The 25668-nt window shown below is 42.9% G+C and overlaps 2 protein-coding genes across 5 annotated transcripts in view; one reads left to right on the forward strand and one right to left on the reverse strand.

Annotated features, from left to right (window-relative positions):
* The window catches only part of LOC118366722 (ATP-dependent RNA helicase DDX3X-like), a 28707-nt gene extending 17570 nt beyond the window's left edge, over positions 1 to 11137 (reverse strand). For 3 of the 4 annotated variants that reach the window (XM_035749325.2, XM_035749324.2, XM_052493099.1), the window contains exons 1-4: positions 11016 to 11137; positions 10686 to 10732; positions 9512 to 9560; positions 5490 to 5537 (exon numbers count right to left, since the gene is read on the reverse strand). In XM_035749325.2, the coding sequence (XP_035605218.2) occupies positions 5490 to 5537; positions 9512 to 9560; positions 10686 to 10732; positions 11016 to 11106 (235 nt within the window). In that variant the 5' untranslated portion in view covers positions 11107 to 11137. Of the gene's footprint in view, positions 1 to 5489; positions 5538 to 9511; positions 9561 to 10685; positions 10733 to 10953 lie in introns of all 4 variants that reach the window. The other variant, XM_035749323.2, reaches the window with a different exon arrangement.
* Positions 11138 to 21691: 10554 nt separating this feature from the next.
* LOC118366725 (60S ribosomal protein L8-like) lies at positions 21692 to 25463 on the forward strand. Its single transcript, XM_035749331.2, has 6 exons — positions 21692 to 21816; positions 22803 to 22945; positions 23094 to 23235; positions 23758 to 23976; positions 24674 to 24789; positions 25274 to 25463. Exons 1-6 carry the CDS (start codon positions 21747 to 21749, stop codon positions 25430 to 25432), a joined length of 849 nt encoding a protein of 282 aa, XP_035605224.2. The 5' UTR covers positions 21692 to 21746; the 3' UTR covers positions 25433 to 25463.
* The last annotated feature ends 205 nt before the right edge of the window (positions 25464 to 25668 follow it).

Below are 25668 nucleotides of genomic sequence, written 5' to 3' on the forward strand. Positions count from 1 at the left end.
AGGGAATGTCCGTGCTACCCGCAGGTGCCTAGACTTGCATTACGTCACAGAGTTGATTGTAAAAACTTCTTAAGCTGTTTTTTTATTTTTAATAAATAGAAATCCTGGTTCTCATGGGCATTCAGAAGACCATGTTGTTTGCCAATATCCAGCGCAACGCCAAATGCTAAGTAGCCAGACCATCCGTCCTCCAAATTGGTCATCTTGCAGGCATGTGATATGTTGCCGATCTGCATTAAGTTCAGCTTTAAAAGTAGTTGCCTGGTCTGTCGCATAGCCTCTTCACGTCAATGATAGTCCCTAGTATAACAGCCCTAACTCAGGCAACTCAACATATGCTTGTGCCGATAGCAGGCCAATAAAACAACCGGCCAACAAACAGCAGGAATCACGAGACTACAAGGTTGGACAACAGAACATTGTCTTGATTGAAACTTGAGTACATATTCCTGAGTTGCTGGAAGCTGTAGATCAGTTGTTCGCCTCATGTGGGAGTGAGGAGTCAATATGGGCAATTCCGCTAGCTTTCTCCTTGATAGCCTGAAGTACCTGCCACGTGAACAAGTCAGATGCCCTGAACTTGTTGTCCAGTTTCTCCTGTCTTTAGCAACATCAATAACGTTTGAGGTCAGCAGTTCCCAATGGGAGGACCACAAAGTTATTTTTCGCAAAAATAATGTTTGTGTGAGACCGCTGCTCTAGGTCACAAATTAATTACTAGAACATCCTATTGCATCCTATTTGAATGCATCAGGCACCTTTGCAGTTGAAAGTCATTGGATAAGCACTAACTGCTTGTGTGCTCATCACTTACTCTTTGTAAAGAGGAAGTAAGGACTGATGAGTGATCTGATCGCTGAAGTGGGGTTGTGTGAAGGAGCAATATGGTCCCTGGGTGGAGAAGAAGCAACAGTCCAGTGTTTTGTCACACCTGGTCAGGGGACATGTTGAAAGTATTTTGGCAGTACTTTCCCCAGGTGGCAAATTATAGTCCTCTGCGGCGATAGTTAAGGCCTCTGGCTACACGTTTCCATTTGTATTTTTTTTAAATAACGCTATTAAGTTCGTCAAGAGCAGGAGAAGAATTGGCTTGGGGCTGTACAGTAACAGCAATCAGGTAAACCCCTTATGCGGGTGGAAGAGGTGACAGTTGATCATTAAGTATTACAGGTTCAGTCAACAGAATTCAGATTATTTCCATGTTTGTTCGCCAAGAATTGTTCATCAAGAAAAACAAACTCGTGATGTAATTAAGTGTTGGTGCTATATTTTTGGATAACCAACTTAGTTAACACAATGACAGAGTAGCAAGAGAGCTGCATGTGAAGTGTCGCCATACACTGGCGCCATCGTAGAGATGGTCAGAAGCATTGGATTCCATCCGGCCTACTGGGAAAGCCATCTTTTCATGCTGTTCAGGATGGGGTAAAGCATCTGGTTTTACTTTGAGGGTAGCAGGCTCTACTTTGTCTTTGCCAATAAAAGCACAGACAGAAGATCTATTTTTGTTTTTCCCCCTAAACTACTGTACTCTGAGAATTTGAGTCTTCCTTGGTTGCCTTTGGCCTCAAGGAGCAGAAATTAGAGGTCGGGCGATTAATCGGAATGGCCGATTCCAAGTTATCATAACAATTGGAAATGGGTATTTTTTGGACACCGATTTGGCACAATCTCTTTTTTTACACCTTTATTTAAGGCAAGTCAGTTTAAACGTCTTGATTGTAGGGGGCAGGATATTAATTTTTGGCCATAAAAAATAACCATTTGAAACTGCACATTTCTCAGGCCCAGAAACTAGAATATACATATAATTGTCAGATTAGGATAGAAAACACTAAAGTTTCCATATCTGTCGAAATAGCCTGTGGAACGGGGAGTCTCGTGAGTGCAAACATCCGAAGATCAAAGGTAAGCGATTTAATCTATTGCTTTTGACTTTCGTGACCAATCTACTTGGCTGCTAGTGTTTGTAATATTTTGTCTACTGAGAGAGATGTTCTTACATAAACGCTTGTTATGCTTTCGCCGAAAAGCTTTATTGAAATGTGACACGCCAGGTGGATTAACAACAAGCTAAACTGTGTTTTGCTATATTGCGCTTGTGATTTCATGAAAAATAAATATTTTGAGTAATTTAATTTGAATTTGGCGAGCTGCAATTCAGCGGGTGTTGATGAAAATGATCCCGCTAAAAGGGATGGGTGCATCATGTTAAGAACACGTTCTTGTTTTCAATGACGGCCTAGGAACGGTGGGTTAGCGATGGTAGGCAGCAGCAGGCTCGTAAGCATTCATTCAAACAGCACTTTCGTGCGTTTTGCCAACAGCTCTTCGCTGTGCTACAAGCATTGCGCTGTTTATGACTTCAAGCCTATCAACTCCCGAGATTAGGCTTGTGTAACCGATGTGAAATGGCTAGATAGTTAGCGGGGTGCGCGCAAATAGCGTTTCAAACATCACTCGCTCTTGAGACTTGGAGTGGTTGTTCCCCTTGCTCTGCATGGGTAACGCTGCGTCGAGGGTGGCTGTTGTCGATATGTTCCTGGTTCGAGCCCAGGTAGGGGCGAGGAGAGGGAAAGCTATACTGTTACACTGGCAATACTAAAGTGCCTATAAGAACATCCAATAGTCAAAGGTACATGAAATACAAATCAGAGAGAAAAAGTCCTATAATTCCTATCATAACTACAACCTAAAACTTACCTGGGAATATTGAACACTCGTGTTAAAAGGAACCACCAGCTTTCATATGTTCTGAGCAAGGAACTTAAGTGAGCTTTTATACATAGCACATGTTGCACTTTCACTTTCTTCTCCAACACTTAGTTTCTGCATTATTTAAACCAAATTGAATATGTTTCGTTGTTTATTGGAGGCTAAATTGATTTTTATTGAAGTATTATATCAAGTTAAAATAAGTGTTCATTTAGTATTGTTGTAATTTTCATAAATTTAATAATCGGTATTGGCGTTGAAAAATCATAATCGGTCGACCTCTAACAGAAATGCGTACAAATCTGGTCACAGATATATTGAACGAATAGCATTCTGCGTAACTGACAAATGCATGCATTTCTGGTCAAATTTGTAATATCAACTCAACCTGACCTTATTATAACAGACCAAAACATATTGCACATCATTAACCTCTTAAAGGATAGGGGGCAGCAATTCCACTTTTGGATAAATAGCGTGCACAATTTCAACTTCCTGCTACTCATGCCAGGAATATATTATATGCATATGATTAGTAGGTGTGGATAGAGAAGTGAAGTATCTAAAACTGGTTCAATCATGTCTGTGACTATAACAGAACTTATGTAGCAGGCAAAACTGTTCAGAATTTGTTAATATTCCTCTGACCGTTCCCCCAGTTGTCTTTGCCAAGGGAAATTTGATAGTTCCTACGACTTCCACAGGATGTCACCAGTCTTTGGAATTGGGTTGAAGTTAATCATTGGTGAAACGAAGAAGAGGCACACCCTGGAACAACGTTACACTGTTGATAGTTACGCAAGAGGGAAAATGGTGCATGTTTTGTTTACTTTCTCTATAGAATACAGATTGCCCCGTCTACAATTTGATTGATTACTAATGTTTAAAAGAACCTAAAGTTGTATTGCAAAAGTAGTTTGAAATATTTTGGCAAAGTTTATAGGCAACTTTTGAAATGTTTTGTAGTGACGTTGTGTTTTGGAAAGCTGTTTTTTTTGGATCAAACATGCTTTATAAATGGACATTTTGGGTATACATGGACGGAATTAAAATCAGAAAAAAGGGACCAATTGTGATGTTTATGGGACATATTGGAGTGCCAACAAAGAAGCTTGTCAAAGGTAATGCATGTTTTATATTTTATTTCAGCGTTGTGTAGTGCCGGCTACGCTAATTATTTTGTTTACAACTCATTCAGGTGGTTCAGGGGGGTGCATGCTATCAGATAATAGCTTCTCATGCTTCCGGCGAAAAGCATTTTTAAAATCTGACATGTTGGCTGAATTCACAACGAGTGTAGCTTTAATTGAGTACCTGGCATGTGTGATTTAATGAAAGTTGAGTTTTATCACTTTTTATTTGAATTTGGCACTATGCATTTCCCGAGGCTATTGGCCACTTGAGACGCTAGCGTCTCCCTCCCCTGTCCATAAGAGGTTTTAACCTCTTGAAACTAGGGGGCACTATTTATTTTTGGAAAAATAACGTTCCCAAAGTAAACCGCCTCTTTCTCAGGACCAGATGCTAGAATATGCATATAATTGACAGCTTAGGATAGAAAACTCTAAAGTTTCCAAAACTGTAAAAATATTGTCTGTGAGTATAACAGAACTGATATTTCAGGCAAAATCCAGAGAAAAATCCAATCGGGAAGTGACTCTTATTTTGAAACCCTTGTTTTTCTATGCATCCCTATTGAAAGGGATATGAACCAGATTCCTTTTTCTGTGGCTTCCCTAAGGGGTCTACAGCCTTTAGAAGTAGTTTCAGGCCTTTATTTTGAAGAATGAGCGTAAATGACTGCCAGCTGAGGGCTCTGAGTGATTCTTGTGTAAAAGACAGAGGTAGTCATTTTTCCTCCTAGCTCCTACTGAAAAGCCAATTGTCCCGGTTGATATATTATCAAATAGATATTTGAAAAACACCTTGAAGATTGATTATAAAAAATGTTTGGCATGTTTGTCGATATTATGGACATAATTTTGAATTTTTTCAGCGTTGTCGTGACCGCTATTTCCGGAGGATCTCTCAACATAACGTGACCAACAAAAGGAGGTATTTTGGGTATAAAAATAATCTTTATGGAACAAAAGGAACATTTGCTGTCTAACTGGGAGTCTAGTCAGTGAAAACAACCGAAGATCAAAGGTAAACGGTTAATTTGATTGCTTTTCTGATTTGTGACCAAGCTTCCTGCTGCTAGCTGGACATAATGCTATGCTATCGATAAACTTACACAAACGGTTGTCTTGCTTTGGCTGTAAAGCATTCATTTCAAAATATGAGATGACAGGGTGATTAACAAAAGGCTAAGCTGTGTTTCACTATATTTCACTTGTGATTTCATGAATATTTTCTAGTAATTTCTTTTGACCACTGCGCTATGCTAATTAGTGTAGTTGATAACAATACTCCCAGATCCGGGATGGGTAGTTCCAAGAGGATAATATGTTTTTTTCTTCTAGTAACTGCACTGAATGTCAAATTTTCACCCAAATCTGTACTTGTACATCGTGCCTCGTGCATTTAAAAAGGTCTGAAATTGGGTAAAGTGTAGGCCAAAGGGAGATTCCACCTTTCCTTTTAAATCCATGAAGGGATGTGACCAAGTGTACACTTAGGGCAGAGGGGTAGGCCTATAGAATTGGGAAATAATGAAATCTTCCGCAAATTCCTTTTACAAAGTGTGGGTCTGTGTTGTAAGCAGTGACTGTGGCAATACCAGTGAGTTATGTATTGTGTGTGATTTACCCTGTGTCAAAGAGATCACTTACCGTTTTTGGAAACCTCTTTGTTCCTCAAGTGAGGTGGAATGTATCGCCCTGGAAACAGAAAGAAAATGTAGGACTGTCAGTCTTCGTATTGAGAAACACATTGTATGGTAAAGCTATGAGCAAAGACCAACAGAATCACCACAATGGGATACACTGCATGCAAATCCTTGTTCTGGAAAATTGGAAAAATATCTAAATTGTCAACTCACAAGTGTCATTTTGCCACCTTTAACCTACATGTTATCTGTACACGCTAACCCCTTAGGGCAGTGTTTCTAAAACTATGTGGTGTTGTCTGGTATGAAAATGGGGTCACGAGAGAACCTGAGATCACGCCTAGTTCATAGAATCTGAGTTACTTCAGTAAGCGGTTTTCTTCCTACAAATGTAGCCACCTTTGAATGATTTAAGCCACAGAATATAATAACCCCATCACTGAAAGATAAGACTCAGGAAAGGGGCCAGCCGAACGGCGCTGCATTGCAGTGTTAGCGGCGCCACTAGAGCTTCTGGGTTCGAGTCCAGGCTGGCGCAGCCAACCCCGAGAACCACGGGGTTGTGGTGAGAAAAAAAATGAGAAAATAGTCTGGAATTGTCCACCATGCCAAGTTAAACAGCACAATTGGCCCAGCATCGTCAGGGTTGGGGGGAGGGTTTGGCCGGCAGGGATGTCCTTGTCCCATCGCGCACTAGGAGCAGTGCCGGCTGACAGTCGCCAGGTGTACAATGTTCCCTCCCACACATTGGTGCGGCTGGCTTAAGGGTTAAGTGGTCATTGTACCAAGAAGCAGTGCGGTTGGGTTGCGTTTCAGAGGACGCATGGCTCTCCACCTTATTAGTCTTGTCTTATCAGGAGGGGAGAGGCTAACTACCAATTGGATACCACAAAATTTGGGAGAAAGTGGTAAAAAAATGAAATAAGACTCAGGAACACGAGTCTTCCATTTCCCTCTACAATGCTCACAAGCACGCAGGATTAATTACAACAGAATGGACAAGAACGGGTACTAAATCAGACAACATTGACCACAATGTTCATACAAAAATGATTGCATGATGATCTTCTGAACATCCAAAACCTTAGATGCATTTCAGTCACTTCAAACCATACTTACTTCAGATTTACAGTTGAAGTCAAAACTTTATACACACATTAGCCAAATACAGTTTCACAATTCCTGACATTTAATCCTAGTAAAATGTCCCTGTCTTAGGTCAGTTAGGATCACCACTTTATTTTAAGTGACATGTCATAAGTAGAGAATTATTTATTTAAGCTTTTATTTCTTTCACATTCCCAGTGGGTCAGAAGTTTACATACATTCAATTACCATTTGGTAGCATTGCCTTTTGTTTAACTTGGGTCAAACTTATCAGGTAGCCTTCCACAAGCTTCCCACAATATGTTGGGTGAATGTTGGCCCATTCCAGAGTTGGTATAACTGAGTCAGATTGGTTGGCCTCCATGCTCACACTTTTTCAGTTCTGTCCACAAATGTTCTATAGGATTGAGGTCATGGCTTTGTGATGGCCACTCAAATACCTTGACTTTGTTATTTTGACTTTGCTATTTTGCCACAACTTTGGAAGTATGCTTAGAGTCATTGTCCATTTGGAAAACCCATTTGCAACCAAGCTTTAACTTCCTGCCTGATGTCTCAAAGCAAAGTTTGTCATGTGTGCCAAATACAACAGTGAAATGCTTACTTACAGGCTCTAACCAATAGTGCAGAGAAAAAAAGTGTGTGTGTAGGTAACTAAAGAAATAAAACAGTAAGACATTTGAAAATAAGAGTAGCAAGGCTTTATACAGCCACTGGTAAGTCAGGCTTATTGAGGTAGTATGTACATGTGGGTATGGTTAAAGTGACTATGCATATATGATGAACAGAGAGTAGCAGTAGAGTAAAGAGAGGGGTTGGCGGGCGGTGGGACACAAGGCAGATAGCCAGATTAGCCAATGTGCGGGAGCACTGGTTGGTCGGGCCAATTTAGGTAGTATGTACATGAATGCATAGTTAAATTGACTACGCATATAAGATAAACAGAGAAAAGCAGTAAAAGAGGGGTTGGGGGGGGCACACAATGCATATAGTCCAGGTAACCATATTCCAGGTAACCAGGTAACCTGTTCAGGAGTCTTATGGCTTGGGAATTAAAACTGTTGAGAAGCCTTTGTCCTCGATTTGTCCGGTACCGCTTGCCATGCGGTAGTAGAGAGAACAGTCTATGACTAAGGTGGCTGGGGTCTTCGACAATTTTTAGGGTCTTCCTCAGACACCGCCTGGTGTGGAGGTCCTGGGTGGCAGGAAGCTTAGCCCCAGTGATGTACTGGGCCGTACGCACTACCCTCTGAAGTGCCTTGTGGCCGGAGGCCGAGCAATGCTGCAGCTGTAGAACCTTTTGAGGATCTCAGGACCCATGCCAAATCTTTTTAATTTCGTGGGGAGGAAAAGGCTTTGTCGTGGACTCTTCACGACTGTGTTGGTGGGTTTGGACCATTCTAGTTCGTTGTTGATGTGGACACCAAGGAATTTTAAGCTCTCAACCTGCTCCACTACAGCCCCGTTGATGAGAATGGGGATGTGCTCGGTGCTCCTTTGCCTGTAGACCACAATCATCTACTTGATCTTGGTTACGTTGAGGGATAGGTTGTTATTCTGTCACCACCCGGTCAGGTCTCTGACCTCCCTTGAGATGTTGCTTCAATATATCCACATAATTTTCCTTCCTCATAATGCCATCTATTTTGTGAAGTGCACAAGTCCCTCCTGCAGCAAAGCACCACCACAATATGATGCTGCTATCCCCGTGCTGCACGGGTTGGGATGAGTTCTTTGGCTTGCAAGCCTCGCCCTTTCCCTCCAAAAATAACAATGGTCATTAAGGCCAAACAGTTCTATTTGTTTCATCAGACCAGAGTACAATCTTTGTCCCTATGTGCAGTTGCTAACTGAAGTCTGGCTTTTTTAATGGCGGTTTTGGAACAGTGGCTTCTTCCTTGCGGAGCGGCCTTTAAGGTTATGTCCATATAGGACTAGTTTTACTGTGGATATAGATACTTTTGTACCCGTTTCCTTCAGAATCTCCAGAAGGTCCTTTGCTGTTGTTCTGGGATTGATTTGCACTTCTCGCACCAAAGTGTATTCATCTCTAGCAGACAGAACACGTCTCCTTCCTCAGCGGTATGATGGCTGCGTGGTCCCATGGTGTTTATACTTGCGTACTATTGTTTTTACAGATGAACGTGGTACCTTCAGGCATTTGGAAATTGCTCCCAAGGATGAACCAGACTTGTGGAGGTCTACAATTCATTTCTTAGGTCTTGGCTGATTTCTTCTGATGTTCCCATGATGTAAAGCAAAGAGGGACTGATTTTGTAGGTAGGCCTTGAAATACATCCACAGGCACACCTCCAATTGACTCAAATTAAGTCAATTAGCCTATCAGAAGCTTTAAAAGCCATGACAATTTTCTGGAATTTCCCCAAGCTGTTTAAAGGCACAGTCAACTGTGTATGTAAACTTCTGACCCACTGGAATTGTGATAGTGATTTATTAGTGAAATAATCTGTCTGTAAACAATTGTTGGAAAAATTACTTGTGTCATGCACAAAGTAGATGCTCCAACCAACTTGCCAAAATTATAGTTTGTTGACAAGAAAGAAGTTTGTGGAGTAGTTGAAAAACAAGTTAATGAATCCAACCAAAGTATGTAAACTTCTGACTTCAACTGTAAATACTTCAACTGATTTGTAATACTCAGTTACAATTTAAAAAAAAGTTAAGATGGGCCGTTGATCAGTTTTTTACATGGTGGGGTGAGGATATTATATCAAAATGGGGTTGCAGGCCAAATAAGTTTCTGAACCCCTGCCTTAGCAGTATGATCTAATAGATAATGTAATTATATAATAAAAGCCATACACATAACAATCAATTTCCTGTCATTGAATGCACTATGAACATCTGTGCTCAAAGAGAAACCCCACTTGAGACAATTATATTTATGTGAATACTTACGGCCAGTGCCTCCTCCCTGTCCGTCTGAGTTCAAGTCTAGGCCAGCAAGCTGAAAACACAAAATCCTGTTTAGGCACACTTAAATTAACACAAGCACTGTATAACCAAAGTGTGAATGAATGCTTCCAAATCAGATAGAGCAAAGTGCCAAAAAGAGTCCGATCCTAGCACTGGCTGGAAAAGTAAAGTTCTCAGTGTGAGAGAGCCTGTAGGGCAAGTAAATAAATCAAATGTTGACATTAAAAAATTGATTTTGAGTGTGCTAAAGGATCGATTAACAGTCAACGTTCTTGGCTTGAGTCCTAAGGTTCGTAGTAAATAGACTAACGTTAACATCTAGCTAGCTACATACAATAAAATAAAAGAGGTTAAATTGCTAGTCAACTATGTTTTACATAACAAACCCAACATTAACTAGCCAATGGCATATTGGCTTCGTAAACGCAGTCTGGAGTAGTTAAAAAAATCGTCCCCTACTGTACAGTAGACAAATAGTTATTTCCTGCGCCACGTTTCAAGACTCCGCAGTTAACGTTACATTTACCGGCCGGTAGAATTTCATCAAGCTAACCAGCTAGCAAGTAAACTAACGGTTAGTTGAATATCAATGGCCAGGTAACTAACTACTTCCCATGTTGACAAATCTAAGCTCCGTAGATAGCTACATTACTTAGCAAACGTTTGCTAAGGCCTAACAGAGCCTGGATAAATTGCCGTAAAATCATCAACTGCGCAATCGGTACCGGCCTCACGTGTAGGTAACCTTAGGATGGCTAGTTAAACACATTGCATAGGTTATAATTAACATGGTTTAAAGCTGCCAGCTAGCTACTATGCCGCAATAGACAGCAAGTGTTCACGACAATCTTCTTGAGACAAAGAATTTGCTACCAATTAGTCTGATCGGAACATAATATTACTAGGCAGCATTCGCTAGCTCCGCCATGACCATCTAATTTCACCGGCGACACACACCAACCACCATTTTACCAGACACATCCACGCAGTTAGCTACGCGCTAGCTAACCGAGCTTGGCTCTACGGACCACTTCAGCTTGCTAGCTTAGCATACACGTAGCAAGCTGACAAGTGTTATTTTAGGTGTCGTAACTTAATATTGGTTCATTTTATTTTATTTTACTAAATCAATTTAAAAAATGAAGTAGTCACTCACCTGCTGATCTAGACCGTGCGGATTATCGACGACCACATGACTCATAACTAAAGAGAATAGTGAGGATTATTTCTCAAGAGAAATGCTTTTCTTTGTTAGCAGGCTAAATTAGCTAGATAGTTTCTTTGTAGATCACAGAATTAATTCTTGATTCCAGTCCGTAATATGTGGTTGATTTGATGTCCTTTCAAGCAATTAAACACATTTATTTTGTTAATAAATTATCCTTTCTGGCAGTTTCTACGTGGTTTCAAATTAAAGTACTAACTTCAGCTGTAACCGACACCTTCCACTGGCTTCTCCGTGGTGGAATGAAGCTGAACTACTCACACAGGTACCGCGAGATATCACTAGAACCCGCAACCTCTTCTTCTTCTTCGGTTGGGTTTATCGGCGGTTGGCATCTAACGTTAGGATGCATTACCGCCACCTACTTTACTGGAGTGTGGGCCAGAGACGGGGAGAAACTAAATCCTGCCAGCCCGTTGCTCTTAAAAAAAAGATAACAACATATACATGTCTGCCCCTTAGTATCTATATTAAACTGCTCATGCCATCTCTGCACAATCACTGTCCATATCAGACTTGTTGTCTCTGCCTTGCTCATTGAAACTACAACATCAACATCCCCACTACTAAGTGCTTGTTTAGCCAGTACATCAACTGCCTCGCCAACCCCACTTGGGCTGGGTCCCAAGTAAATCTTATCTGTCTAATCCTGCCATGAGTTTGTAGTACCTCATAAAGCAGGTATTGTGTGCTACGTGAGCTAAATAACTGTAGTCATCAACACTGCACATGAATCAGAGCAAATAAGTACTCTGCCAGGCTTGACTTCCTCCACCCACTGCAAGGGCAACAGTATGGCCATTAGCCTCCCGTATATACAGCCAGACGATGTGTAATACGTTTCCTGACTGCTACCAAACATTCCTACACTACAAATGCTGATCCAGTACGTCCTGTTCTTGGATGTTTTGAACCATCTGTGTTAATGGCCACAAAATCCTGATATACAGTATCCAGACATCTATTAAACAAATCAGATGGATCAACATCCTCCCTATCTTTCTGTAGTCTCTCCAACACTTCTAGATCACCTACTGGAGGGGGGTGTAGCCATGGTGGATTTATAGGAATAGCTACCATTGGACTAAACTCCCTTCCATACAGTCCCTTCTCCTTCGCCTGGGTATTACCCACCCAAAGCTCGTGTTCTGTCCTCGCTCATGTTCCCAGCATGCCTGTAAAATCCCTTTCACAGGATGAGACACCCCATGTCCCTGTAGGCTGACCCAATAATGAATTGCCAGCTGCTGTCTCCTAATCCTCAATAGCATATCCCCCCATCTCCACCTGTAGTGCAGCCACTGGGGATGTCAGAAACTCCCCAATACATATTCTGAGTCCTTGACTCTGTATGACATCTAGCCTTTACAATAAAGTCTGGGCTGTCGAACCATACGCTATACTGCCATAGTCTACTACAGATCGAATCAATGCAACATACATGGTCCTCAATGAGGAACACTCAGCCCCTCACTTCTTCCGCATCAGACAGCGCATCACATGTAGCACCATCTTACACTCCCCCCATACCTCACACTCACAGATTCCTGTCAACGCACTAGATACCAGAGTGAGGTCCAGAATGAGGTCCTCTTTCTCTGTGGCTACATCAATCCTGGTTCCTCGGCCATCATTCAGGAACACCAGATCTTTAATTTCTTTCAGATTTTCCATCACCTGGTAATTTCCATCCATCCGTACTCCCCTGTATCTCTTGAACCTGTATCTCCCTAGACCTCTGGACTTGGACCACCCCTCATATGACACCCTTCTCTCCACTCCCACTGCCTGCTTCATTGCCTCACACCCACCATATGCCACCCTATGAGCACCCCCACAGCTGCAGCACATTGGTTGTCCACCATAACCACACCCCCATACTCATGCTGCCCTCCATACCTGCCACACCTCTTTTTCTCTTTACAGGCTGTTGCCACATGGCAGGTATAACATCTGTCATGGCAATTCTAATCAATAATGAGGAGAGATAAGGTCAATCTCCAATCAGGATATTACCTTATTCAAAACGTATAAATGAAGAGCAGGTCACACCACACACACACACACACACACACACACACACACACACACACACACACACACACACACACACACACACACACACACACACACACACACACAAGTGAATGGAGTGAGTGCTCTGCAATAATGAGGCTGGTCGACCCAACACTCCGAGAGCCTCACCTTACAGAGGAATCCTGTTTCTTACATAGCAGACACTAAACATGCTTAGTCATGGCTGGTTCCACCCCTCCCATGCAGGTCAGGGGGCATCATGAGCCACCTCGGATTCATCTTGTGGTTATCTGCACCTGGTGTTGTTTTAACCCCGAACCTGGCTTAGTTTCTCAGATGCAAGAATGATTAAGAACAATGATGGATTGTTCTACTCCTAAACTAACGCTAGTAAAACCCATGTACTTGACCATACGCCCAGATTAGCTGCAGGGAGCTACAGTGGAGACCATCCCATTGCAAAAACACAGCATTTGTAGAACAGAAATGTCTTACTATTTGTTAAGTATTTATTGTTAACTATTAATAGCAAACAAATCAGGTAAATACCGAATTTTTCTCTCACACATTTTAAAGTCTTCGGTACATACAGTAGGCCCTCACATAATAACTTATACAGTGCTTTCGGAAAGTATTCAGACCTGACTTTTTCCACATTTTCTTACATTACAGCCGTATTCTGAAATAGTTTTTTTCCCTCATCAATCTAAACACAATACGTGCCAGGTTTCCTCCAGACATGACACTTGGCATTCAGGCCAAATAGTTTAATCTGGGTTTAATCAGACCAGAACATCTTGTTTTTCATGGTCTGAGAATCCTTTAGGTGCCTTTTGGAAATCTCAATATGGACTATCATGTGCCTTTTACTGAGGAGTGGCTTCCGTCCGGCCACTACCATAAAGGCCTGATTGGTGGAGTCCTGCAGAGATGGTTGTCCTTCTGGAAGGTTCTCCCATCACCACAGAAGAACTCTGGAGCTTTGTCAGAGTGACCATCGGGTTCTTGGTCACCTCCCTGACCTTCTCCCCAGATTACTCAGTTTGGCCGGGCGGTCAGCTCTAGGAAGAGTCTTTGTGGTTCCAAACTTCTTCCATTTAAGAATGATGGAGGCCACTGTGTTCATGGGGACATTCAATGGTGCAGACATTTTTTGGTACCCTTCCCCAGATCTGTGCTTCAACACCATCCTGTCTCAGAGTTCTATGGACAATTCCTTCGACCTCATGGCTTAGTTTTTGATCTGACATGCACAGTCAACTGTGGGACCTTATATAGACAGGTGTGCCTTTCAAAATCATGTCCAATCAATTGAATATACCACAGGTGGACTCCAATCGAGTTGTAGAAACATCTCAAGGATGATCAATGGAAACAGGATGCACCTGACCTCAATTTCTAGTGTCATAGCAAAGGGTCTGAAAACGTATGTAAAATAAAATACCTTACAAAAAGGCTCTGTGCTGTTATCCTCAAAAGGAGGGGTTTTGAAAGTTATTGAAAAGAATGATTTTAACCCATATTTTTATTTTGTTGCTAAAATTACAGTTTTCACTTTGCCATTATGGGGTATTGTGTGTAGATTGATGAGAATTTTTATTTATTTAATCCATTATAGAATAAGGCTGTAACATAACAAAATGTGGAAAAAGTGAAGGGGTCTGAATACTTTCTGAATGCACTGTATATCCTATGGTTACTTTATTTGGCAGTACCCTGTCCTTGAAGTGTAACAGAATAGACAGCTATCTACCCTAACTCCACCCCTAACTCCACCCCTTGTTGCTAGCAATCTTTGAACATTCACCAGAACGCCTCCTCTCAAATTGTTACTTACCTCTTTAATACTAACACTCACAGACACTCCTGTTATCACCCCTTTAATCCACTGCTTCCCTGCTCGATCAGTCCAGCTGCTCCACACTACTCCTGTTATCACTCCTTTAATCCACTGCTTCCCTGTTTGATCAGCCCAGCTGCTCCACACTACTCCTGTTATCACTCCTTTAATCCACTGCTTCCCTGTTTGATCAGCCCAGCTGCTCCACACTACTCCTGGTATCACTCCTTTAATCCACTGCTTCCCTGTTTGATCAGCCCAGCTGCTCCACACTACTCCTGTTATCACTTCTTTAATCCACTGCTTCCCTGTTTGATCAGCCCAGCTGCTCCACACTACTCCTGTTATCACTCCTTTAATCCACTGCTTCCCTGTTTGATCAGTCCAGCTGCTCCACATCACCTTACACCACCATATTTTCTCCACTCTGAGAGCTTACTCCCTCTGCGCCATTTCCCCCCTTTTTCTCCCCAATTTAGATCTTGTCTCATCACTGCGATTCCCCAACGGGCTCGGGAGGCGAAGTTCGAGTAATGAGTCCTCTGAAACATGACCCGACCAAACATGACCCGCTTAACCCGGAAGCCAGCCGCAACAATGTGTCGGAGGAAACCATGTTCAACCGACTACCGAGGTCAGCCAAGTAAAGCCCCCCGGCCAAACTCTCCCCTATCCTGGACGATGCTGGGCAAATTGTGCGCTGCCCTATGGGACCCCGGTCACGGCCGGTTGTGATACAGCCTGGGATTGAATCCAGGTCGTGACGCCTCTAGTACTGCAATGCAGTGCCTTTGACCGCTGCACCACTGGGAATGCCCCCAATCAACTCTTTTATCACAGTGTGACAAACGTATCGGACACATCGCCCCAACTCCCCTTTCCTCCCTTAACTTCAGAATCACTTTTTGCTCCTCCTCCCCTTGCCACTTATCATGCCCTATCTACCTCCAAACTGGCACTGGTGTTGGAAACTATTGCTCTTCTCAAACTTCCTTTTCTGCGTCCTCTCTGCCTCCATAGACCTCTCGCTCCCCTTCAAACTACTCCCTTTCTCTCTCGCTTTCTTTTCTCTTTCTTACCTCCCCCTTTATTTGTACCACTATGCTCCATACTTGCATCACTTTCTTGTCCAGCGCTATCTCCTACCACCTCTGACCAAGTCACAGCACAGCCGGACCAAACCGGCGCCACAGTGAGTCAAATTTTATTGTTTGTTTATCAATGATTGACACCGGAGCTCCAATCAACCCACGTCCCAACAACCTTTTCTGTCCCGGCCACCCTAACCTGTAGCCTTCTTCTCCCGTGGTTTCATGGCGTTCGCACATGTTGTTTGTGCATGCCGCCAGCTACTGTGCTGGTCGATCATGTTACATTTTGTGATACAAAAATGAAAAGGAAGAGGGAAAGAGAAAACAGTTTGCACCACCAGCTAACCCTACACCACACAACTACTACGTATCACCAGCTAACCCTACACTACACAACTACTACGTATCATCAGCTAACCCTACACCACACAACTACTACATATCACCAGCTAACCCTACACCACACCACTACTACATATCACCAGCTAACCCTACACCACACCACTACTACGTATCACCAGCTAACCCTACACCACACAACTACTACATATCACCAGCTAACCCTACACCACACAACTACTACATATCACCAGCTAACCCTACACCACACAACTACTACATATCACCAGCTAACCCTACACCACACAACTACTACATATCACCAGCTAACCCTACACCACACAACTACTACATATCACCAGCTAACCCTACACCACACCACTACTACATATCACCAGCTAACCCTACACCACACCACTACTACGTATCACCAGCTAACCCTACACCACACCACTACTACGTATCACCAGCTAACCCTACACCACACAACTACTACATATCACCAGCTAACCCTACACCACACCACTACTACGTATCACCAGCTAACCCTACACCACACCACTACTACATATCACCAGCTAACCCTACACCACACCACTACTACATATCACCAGCTAACCCTACACCACACCACTACTACGTATCACCAGCTAACCCTACACCACACCACTACTACATATCACCAGCTAACCCTACACCACACCACTACTACATATAACCAGCTAACCCTACACCACACAACTACTACATATCACCAGCTAACCCTACACCACACCACTACTACGTATCACCAGCTAACCCTACACCACACAACTACTACATATCACCAGCTAACCCTACACCACACAACTACTACGTATCACCAGCTAACCCTACACCACACAACTACTACATATCACCAGCTAACCCTACACCACACCACTACTACGTATCACCAGCTAACCCTACACCACACAACTACTACATATCACCAGCTAACCCTACACCACACAACTACTACATATCACCAGCTAACCCTACACCACACAACTACCACATATCACCAGCTAACCCTACACCACACAACTACTACATATCACCAGCTAACCCTACACCACACAACTACTACATATCACCAGCTAACCCTACACCACACCACTACTACGTATCACCAGCTAACCCTACACCACACAACTACTACATATCACCAGCTAACCCTACACCACACAACTACTACATATCACCAGCTAACCCTACACCACACCACTACTACGTATCACCAGCTAACCCTACACCACACCACTACTACATATCACCAGCTAACCCTACACCACACCACTACTACATATCAGCAGCTAACCCTACACCACACAACTACTACGTATCACCAGCTAACCCTACACCACACAACTACTACATATCACCAGCTAACCCTACACCACACAACTACTACGTATCACCAGCTAACCCTACACCACACCACTACTACGTATCACCAGCTAACCCTACACCACACAACTACTACATATCACCAGCTAACCCTACACCACACCACTACTACGTATCACCAGCTAACCCTACACCACACCACTACTACGTATCACCAGCTAACCCTACACCACACAACTACTACATATCACCAGCTAACCCTACACCACACCACTACTACGTATCACCAGCTAACCCTACACCACACCACTACTACATATCACCAGCTAACCCTACACCACACCACTACTACATATAACCAGCTAACCCTACACCACACAACTACTACATATCACCAGCTAACCCTACACCACACCACTACTACGTATCACCAGCTAACCCTACACCACACAACTACTACATATCACCAGCTAACCCTACACCACACAACTACTACATATCACCAGCTAACCCTACACCACACAACTACTACATATCACCAGCTAACCCTACACCACACCACTACTACGTATCACCAGCTAACCCTACACCACACAACTACTACATATCACCAGCTAACCCTACACCACACAACTACTACATATCACCAGCTAACCCTACACCACACAACTACCACATATCACCAGCTAACCCTACACCACACAACTACTACATATCACCAGCTAACCCTACACCACACAACTACTACATATCACCAGCTAACCCTACACCACACCACTACTACGTATCACCAGCTAACCCTACACCACACCAGTACTACATATCACCAGCTAACCCTACACCACACCACTACTACATATCAGCAGCTAACCCTACACCACACCACTACTACGTATCACCAGCTAACCCTACACCACACCACTACTACATATCACCAGCTAACCCTACACCACACCACTACTACGTATCACCAGCTAACCCTACACCACACCACTACTACATATCACCAGCTAACCCTACACCACACCACTACTACATATCACCAGCTAACCCTACACCACACCACTACTACATATCACCAGCTAACCCTACACCACACCACTACTACATATCACCAGCTAACCCTACACCACACAACTACTACATATCACCAGCTAACCCTACACCACACCACTACTACGTATCACCAGCTAACCCTACACCACACAACTACCACATATCACCAGCTAACCCTACACCACACAACTACTACATATCACCAGCTAACCCTACACCACACAACTACTACATATCACCAGCTAACCCTACACCACACAACTACTACATATCACCAGCTAACCCTACACCACACAACTACTACATATCACCAGCTAACCCTACACCACACCACTACTACGTATCACCAGCTAACCCTACACCACACCACTACTACATATCACCAGCTAACCCTACACCACACAACTACTACATATCACCAGCTAACCCACCAACTAACCCTACACCATACCACTATTACATACCACCAACTACCCCTACACCATACCACTATTACATACCACCAACTAACCCTACACCAACCCACTATATTAACCTAACTAACCCTACACCACACCACTATTACATACCACCAACTAACCCTACACCATGCCACTATATTAACCTAACTAACCCTACACCAACCCACTATATTAACTTAACTAATCCTACACCATACCACTATATTAACCTAACTAATCCTACACCATACCACTATATTAACCTAACTATTACATTCTGCCCCTGAACAGGCAGTTGACCCACTGTTCCTAGGCCATCATTGAAAATAAGAATTTGTTCTTAACTGACTTGCCTGGTTAAATAAAGGTAAAATAAAATAAAAATCCTACACCATACCACTATATTAACCTAACTAATCCTACTCCATACCACTATATTAACCTAACTAACCCTACACCATACCACTATATTAACCTAACTAACCCTACACCAACCCACTATATTAACCTAACTAACCCTACACCATACCACTATATTAACCTAACTAACCCTACACCATACCACTATATTAACCTAACACCATACCACTATATTAACCTAACTAACCCTACACCAACCCACTATATTAACCTAACTAACCCTACACCATACCACTATATTAACCTAACTAACCCTACACCATACCACTATATTAACCTAACTAACCCTACACCAACCCACTATATTAACCTAACTAACCCTACACCATACCACTATATTAACCTAACTAACCCTACACCATACCACTATATTAACCTAACTAACCCTACACCATACCACTATATTAACCTAACTAACCCTACACCATACCACTATATTAACCTAACTAACCCTACACCATACCACTATATTAACCTAACTAACCCTACACCATACCACTATATTAACCTAACTAACCCTACACCATACCACTATATTAACCTAACTAACCCTACACCATACCACTATATTAACCTAACTAACCCTACACCATACCACTATATTAACCTAACTAACCCTACACCATACCACTATATTAACCTAACTAACCCTACACCATACCACTATATTAACCTAACTAACCCTACACCATACCACTATATTAACCTAACTAACCCTACACCATACCACTATATTAGCCTAACTAACCCTACACCATACCACTATATTAGCCTAACTAACCCTACACCATACCACTATTACATACCACCAACTGACCAAACACCACACCACTATTACATTCCACCAACTAACCCTACATGATACCACTATATTAACCTAACTAACCCTACACAATACCACTATATTAACTTAACTATATCATGACACAAGGCGAGACCCAGATACAGACACAAGAGGCAGATGGTTGGAGTTTAAGGAATAGGCAAGAGAATGGTCGTGGACAGGGAAAAGGTCAAAACCAGTTCAGAGTCCAGGAGGAACAGAGTGACAGACAGGCTCGAGGTCAAGGCTGGCAGAATGGTCAGGCAGGCAGGTACAGAGTGCAGAAACAGGCAAGGTCAAAACCGGGAGGACTCGAAAAAGGAGAATAGCAAAGGCAGGCGAACTAGCACAGAGAGACAGGAAACACAGGGATAAATACACTGGGGAAAACAAGCTACATCTGGAGGGGGTGGAGACAATAACAAGGACAGGTGAAACAGATCAGGGTGTGACAAACTAACCTTAACCCATACCACTATATTAACCTAACTAACCCTACACCAGGCTGACGGCCGGGGACGCTTTTGTTCAAAAACACCTTGTAACTCTTCTGGTAAAACTTTGTACACCCAAGTACATCACTGCAGCTGCCACCACAACATCTATTTTCTGTGATTTACTTTCCATTTCTGTGGAACCATGGTAATGAATGCTAATAAGCCAACCTCACTGAAACACAAATTCGTATCACTCTGTATTGGCCTAGTCCTACTGCTCACCCTCTCTCTACCCATCATCCTCTACTCTCTTCACTGCCTCAGCATACAACACCTTCTTTTTTACTCTGACCCTAGCAACCTTAACCTGTCTCTCTCACACCGGGCAACATGGGTACCCCCACAATTGACACACACAGGGTTTTCCACCTTTGTCCCATGCCCTTCTGCACACTTCCCACATCTGGGAATCTCAGAAAATAATCGCAAGTCCACTTCGATCTACATTCACCAATTTAACAATGAGATTACATATGGGTCACTCAAAAGGCAGGCCTCCACTTTCTCCACTCCCACTGGGCCAGAATCATCCTTTGCATGACCATTGGGGCGATGCTCGGACTCTGAGTTCTTTACCACATCTGCACCCTCACCTTTGTCAGGTTTCTGAGCCATCCGCTGTAATTGTTTGCACAATACACACTGATGATCTTTCTCCAATACCCAATGGTATTCTGTTCCTTAGCTCAATTTACTAGTCTGGCTATCCCTGGCCTCTCCATGCTTGCAAAACGTGGGCTATTCAGCATCTGAGAGTAGCATCCATAAGCATTCCGGTTTCTGGAAGTGACATCAGCCAGTCCCGCCAACTTTTTGCGTGGAAATATAAGTCTACCGTATCTTCTTTTTGCTCAGGTGAAGTGCGTATCGTAGTTAAGTAAATAATATAATTGCAAAAAATAGGATAGGATTTTGAATGGGACTGAATGTTGTCTCCCCACAGGGTTAGTTGTACAAGACAGTGTGTGTAGGGGAGCTTTATAAAACACAAATAGATGTCTGCTAACGATTTGCTGTCATCTGCTGGACAATCAGATTTACAGCAGAAAAAAATCACGTGCCTACTGTTCCCGTCAGACGCATGGTCTATTTCACCGGAAGAAATCGTCTAGCTCAACCTTACACTTCCTCTTTCCGTCATCGGGGTTTAGGTAGGAGAATGTTGATTTTATTCTCTTCACCGAATCCGAGTTAAATCTTGTATAATATACTATCATCCATTCGAAAAAAACCGTAGAAAACGTATAATAGACACTGCTAACTATAGTCGTTGTATCATTGAAGCGATAAAATTAGATTTTAATGCGTTTTAAATCTTAGATGATTGTGGTGTGAATATGGGTGCGCAGTGACATGGGCTCCTTCGTCTTGGTGAAGCGGTAATCACTAGCTGCCGGTAACCCGGTTTCTAGTTGTTATTTGTTCAGACGTTCCGTATTTATTGTCCACGAGCGTAGAGCCATCGCTGTATATATTTTTATCCAATATTTATTTTAATGGTTAGTTTCTGGTTACATAGTGTAGTGAGTGAGTCGACACTGAACATTAATGGGTAACGTTAAGCTAGCCAGCGTTGGCATGCTAAGACAATCCGCATGTCGGCTAGCTAACGTTAATTGGCTGACAACTTTACAACTACATGCAAGTATTGTCCATTAACATGAATTTGTTAGTTAACAATTCCGCCTTAATGCAGAGAAGGATCCTTACTTGATATGGTTGGTTAGGCAGCTAGCTAGGTAACGTTGGGTATATACCTAAACGTCAGCTGCCAATGGCAGGTATATTTAGCGAAATTTACACTGCTGCTACTCTGTTATTATCTATGCATAGTCCCTTTAACTCTACCTACATGTACATATTACCTCGACTAACCGGCCCCCCTCACATTTACTCTACCGGTACCCCCTGTATCACTATTGTTAATTTACTACTGTTTTTTTAATTACTTTATTTGATTAATTCGTATTTTATAAACTGCATTGTTGGTTAGAGGCTTGTAAGTAAGTGTTTCATTGTAAGCTCTACACCTGTTGCATGTAACTAATAAGATTTGATTTAATTTTTGTCGGGGTCTGTCTTGAACTCCGTATACTTTGATCCGGGCTGTAACTGAATTCTCAAATTTTGTTTCCAGTCACAATGGGCCGTGTTATCAGGGGACAGAGGAAAGGTGCTGGCTCTGTGTTCAAAGCCCACGTGAAGCACAGAAAAGGTGCTGCTAAACTCCGACACATTGACTTTGCTGAACGTCATGGTTACATCAAGGGAATTGTGAAGGTAATGCTCTCACAATAGCAATTTTATTTATGCTGCTGAAATATACTGTTTTCTACAACGTCTCAAGTTGAGTTTGCCATGCATTGTTTTAAGAAGTTTTGTTTAAAACTATTTGCTTTGGACCTGACTTGACCGTTGTCTCCCTCAGGATATCATCCATGACCCAGGCCGTGGCGCTCCCCTGGCCAAGGTGGCTTTCCGTGACCCCTACAGATTCAAGAAGAGGACGGAGCTGTTTATTGCTGCAGAGGGCATCCACACCGGCCAGTTCATCTACTGTGGCAAGAAAGGTGAGGAATGGAACTGGACATGGGGTTGATTGCCTGTAGTCTGCTTAGTTTGTCACCTCATCTAGGCAATGTTTTAGAACTATCTAGAATACCTCAGCAGTGTTTGTCAGACCATGAGATCTTGAAAACATCTGTAGCGTCTTAATGGTTTGGCCACGTCGACCCCCATAAGCGTCACGGGACCTGTCTGAAGTCGGTATTGCCTATTTGCCAACTATTGTCTGTAGCGTCCAGACGGTTTAGGCTACATATTAATATGACCCCTCAAAGTTACTCACAAATGTATGTTATACTCTAGGGCTGTCACATCTTGTCTGAAGGTAGCCTGGTACCAGTTCAGAGCCTAAAATAAAAATAATTTCCTGATCTTCTCTATAGGTGAACAATTTTTCAATGTAAATAGGTGAATTGCAGTAAGGCCAAATTGAATGTTTAAACAAATCATTTGAAAAAAAAATACTTTTGCCCTAAAATTCAACATTTATTGCTGAATGACTATCTTATAACAATTATCTCTCTCAGCTCAACTGAACATCGGTAATGTCTTGCCCGTGGGCACCATGCCTGAGGGAACCATCATCTGCTGTCTGGAGGAGAAGCCTGGTGACAGGGGCAAGCTGGCCAGGGCGTCTGGGAACTATGCCACGGTCATTTCCCACAACCCGGACACCAAGAAGTCCAGGGTCAAGCTGCCCTCTGGCTCAAAGAAGGTCATCGCCTCCGCAAACAGAGCAGTTGTTGGTAAGAACGTGAGATTTTTTTTGCTTTGCTGAAGGTTTCAATGTTTTCTAATTAATGGTGAGGTGGATGCGTTTTGCACAGTATATCAGCATACTAGGCTCATTCTACTGAATTGTTAATTTTGGTACATCCTGTCTGCTGTTAAACGTGTTGGTCTCAGAGTGCAGCGAATTCTACTAGAAAAGCTGGAATGAGAAGGTCATCCTGGCATTTAAAGTATACTTAATTTCCCTGGGGCGGCAGGGTAGCCTAGTGGTTAGAGCATTGGATTAGTAACCGGAAGGTTGCAAGTTCAAACCCCCGCGCTGACAAGGTAGAAATCTGTCGTTCTGCCCCTGAACAGGCAGTTAACCCACTGTTCCTAGGCAGTCATTGAAAATAAGAATTTGTTCTTAACTGACTTGCCTGGTTAAATAAGGTAAAATCAAATAGTCAAACTCTCTTCGCTACCCAAAATGCCTTTTTAGAAAAGTACAGATATTCGGACACTTGCTCATAAGGGTCCAATTAACCCCCCTGTCTTGATGAAATGTGCTGCACTGTGCACATGTATTTTGATAGATGTGATTAGACAGTTTTGCCAGAGAACAGGAAAACCAAAACGTATTTACTGCCATTTAGAATATGGGTCCTACCAGATGTGACATGGCTGGTTAGGTAATCCTGTCCACAAGAGTAATAGTTCTCTCGTCATCAGGTGTGGTTGCTGGAGGTGGACGTATTGACAAGCCCATCCTGAAGGCCGGTCGTGCCTACCACAAGTACAAGGCCAAGAGGAACTCATGGCCACGTGTCCGTGGTGTGGCCATGAACGTAAGTGGACATGTCTTCTGCATATGTTTATGGAAAACTGAAGGTTAGATTTTGATCTTGAAGTTGTACTTCAAGCAAGTCTTCCAGAGATGGTGTCTTTCTTTGCACCTGATGTACCTCAGGTTTGTAGATGGCCCTACAAGGCTTGGGTGTTATCCAGGTTGTCATACCGACCTTGTGCAATACTGGCACTAAACACTGCCTCTAATCAGGTTTGCAATGCTAAGGGAGCAGATTGACAAACAGCCATGCTCTTGATCTAGGTAATTCTCATCACATAGCCAGATAACTAGCTAGTAAATAAGCAAACTCAATGTACAACGTTTAGCACAGATGTTAACTTAAAGCGGTAGTTGCCACGGCTTGTGATTTACCATGGCTAAGCCCCAACTACTTTAAATGCTGTTTTACATTTTTCATATTGGGGTGTAGGATTCGTTATTAGAACAGCTCTGCTGACTTTCTTCCCTTTTCCCCCCTCTAGCCTGTTGAGCATCCCTTCGGTGGGGGTAACCACCAGCATATTGGAAAACCCTCAACTATCAGGAGGGACGCACCTGCTGGTCGCAAGGTCGGTCTCATTGCTGCCCGTCGTACAGGCAGACTGCGTGGAACAAAGACCGTCTCGGAGAAGGAGAATTAGATGTCTTGACAATAAAATATGTTCCAATGAAGCTAACCTGTGTTGACTCCATTTGTGAGGTTAGTGTTCCAGTGGAGTTGGAACCTAGAGGACTTGCTAGCTGGTGAAATTGGGTTGGAGCAGACTGCATATTATTTTTTTTACATTAAGTTGGGCCTCATCACCCGAACAATTTGGCTGGTTAAATAAAAGGTTATTCAGTATTGGGGAGCCTGAATATGCAAACCTACAGTTAA

This window comes from Oncorhynchus keta, chromosome 34, assembly GCF_023373465.1.
Source record: "Oncorhynchus keta strain PuntledgeMale-10-30-2019 chromosome 34, Oket_V2, whole genome shotgun sequence".
Taxonomy (NCBI): domain Eukaryota; kingdom Metazoa; phylum Chordata; class Actinopteri; order Salmoniformes; family Salmonidae; genus Oncorhynchus; species Oncorhynchus keta.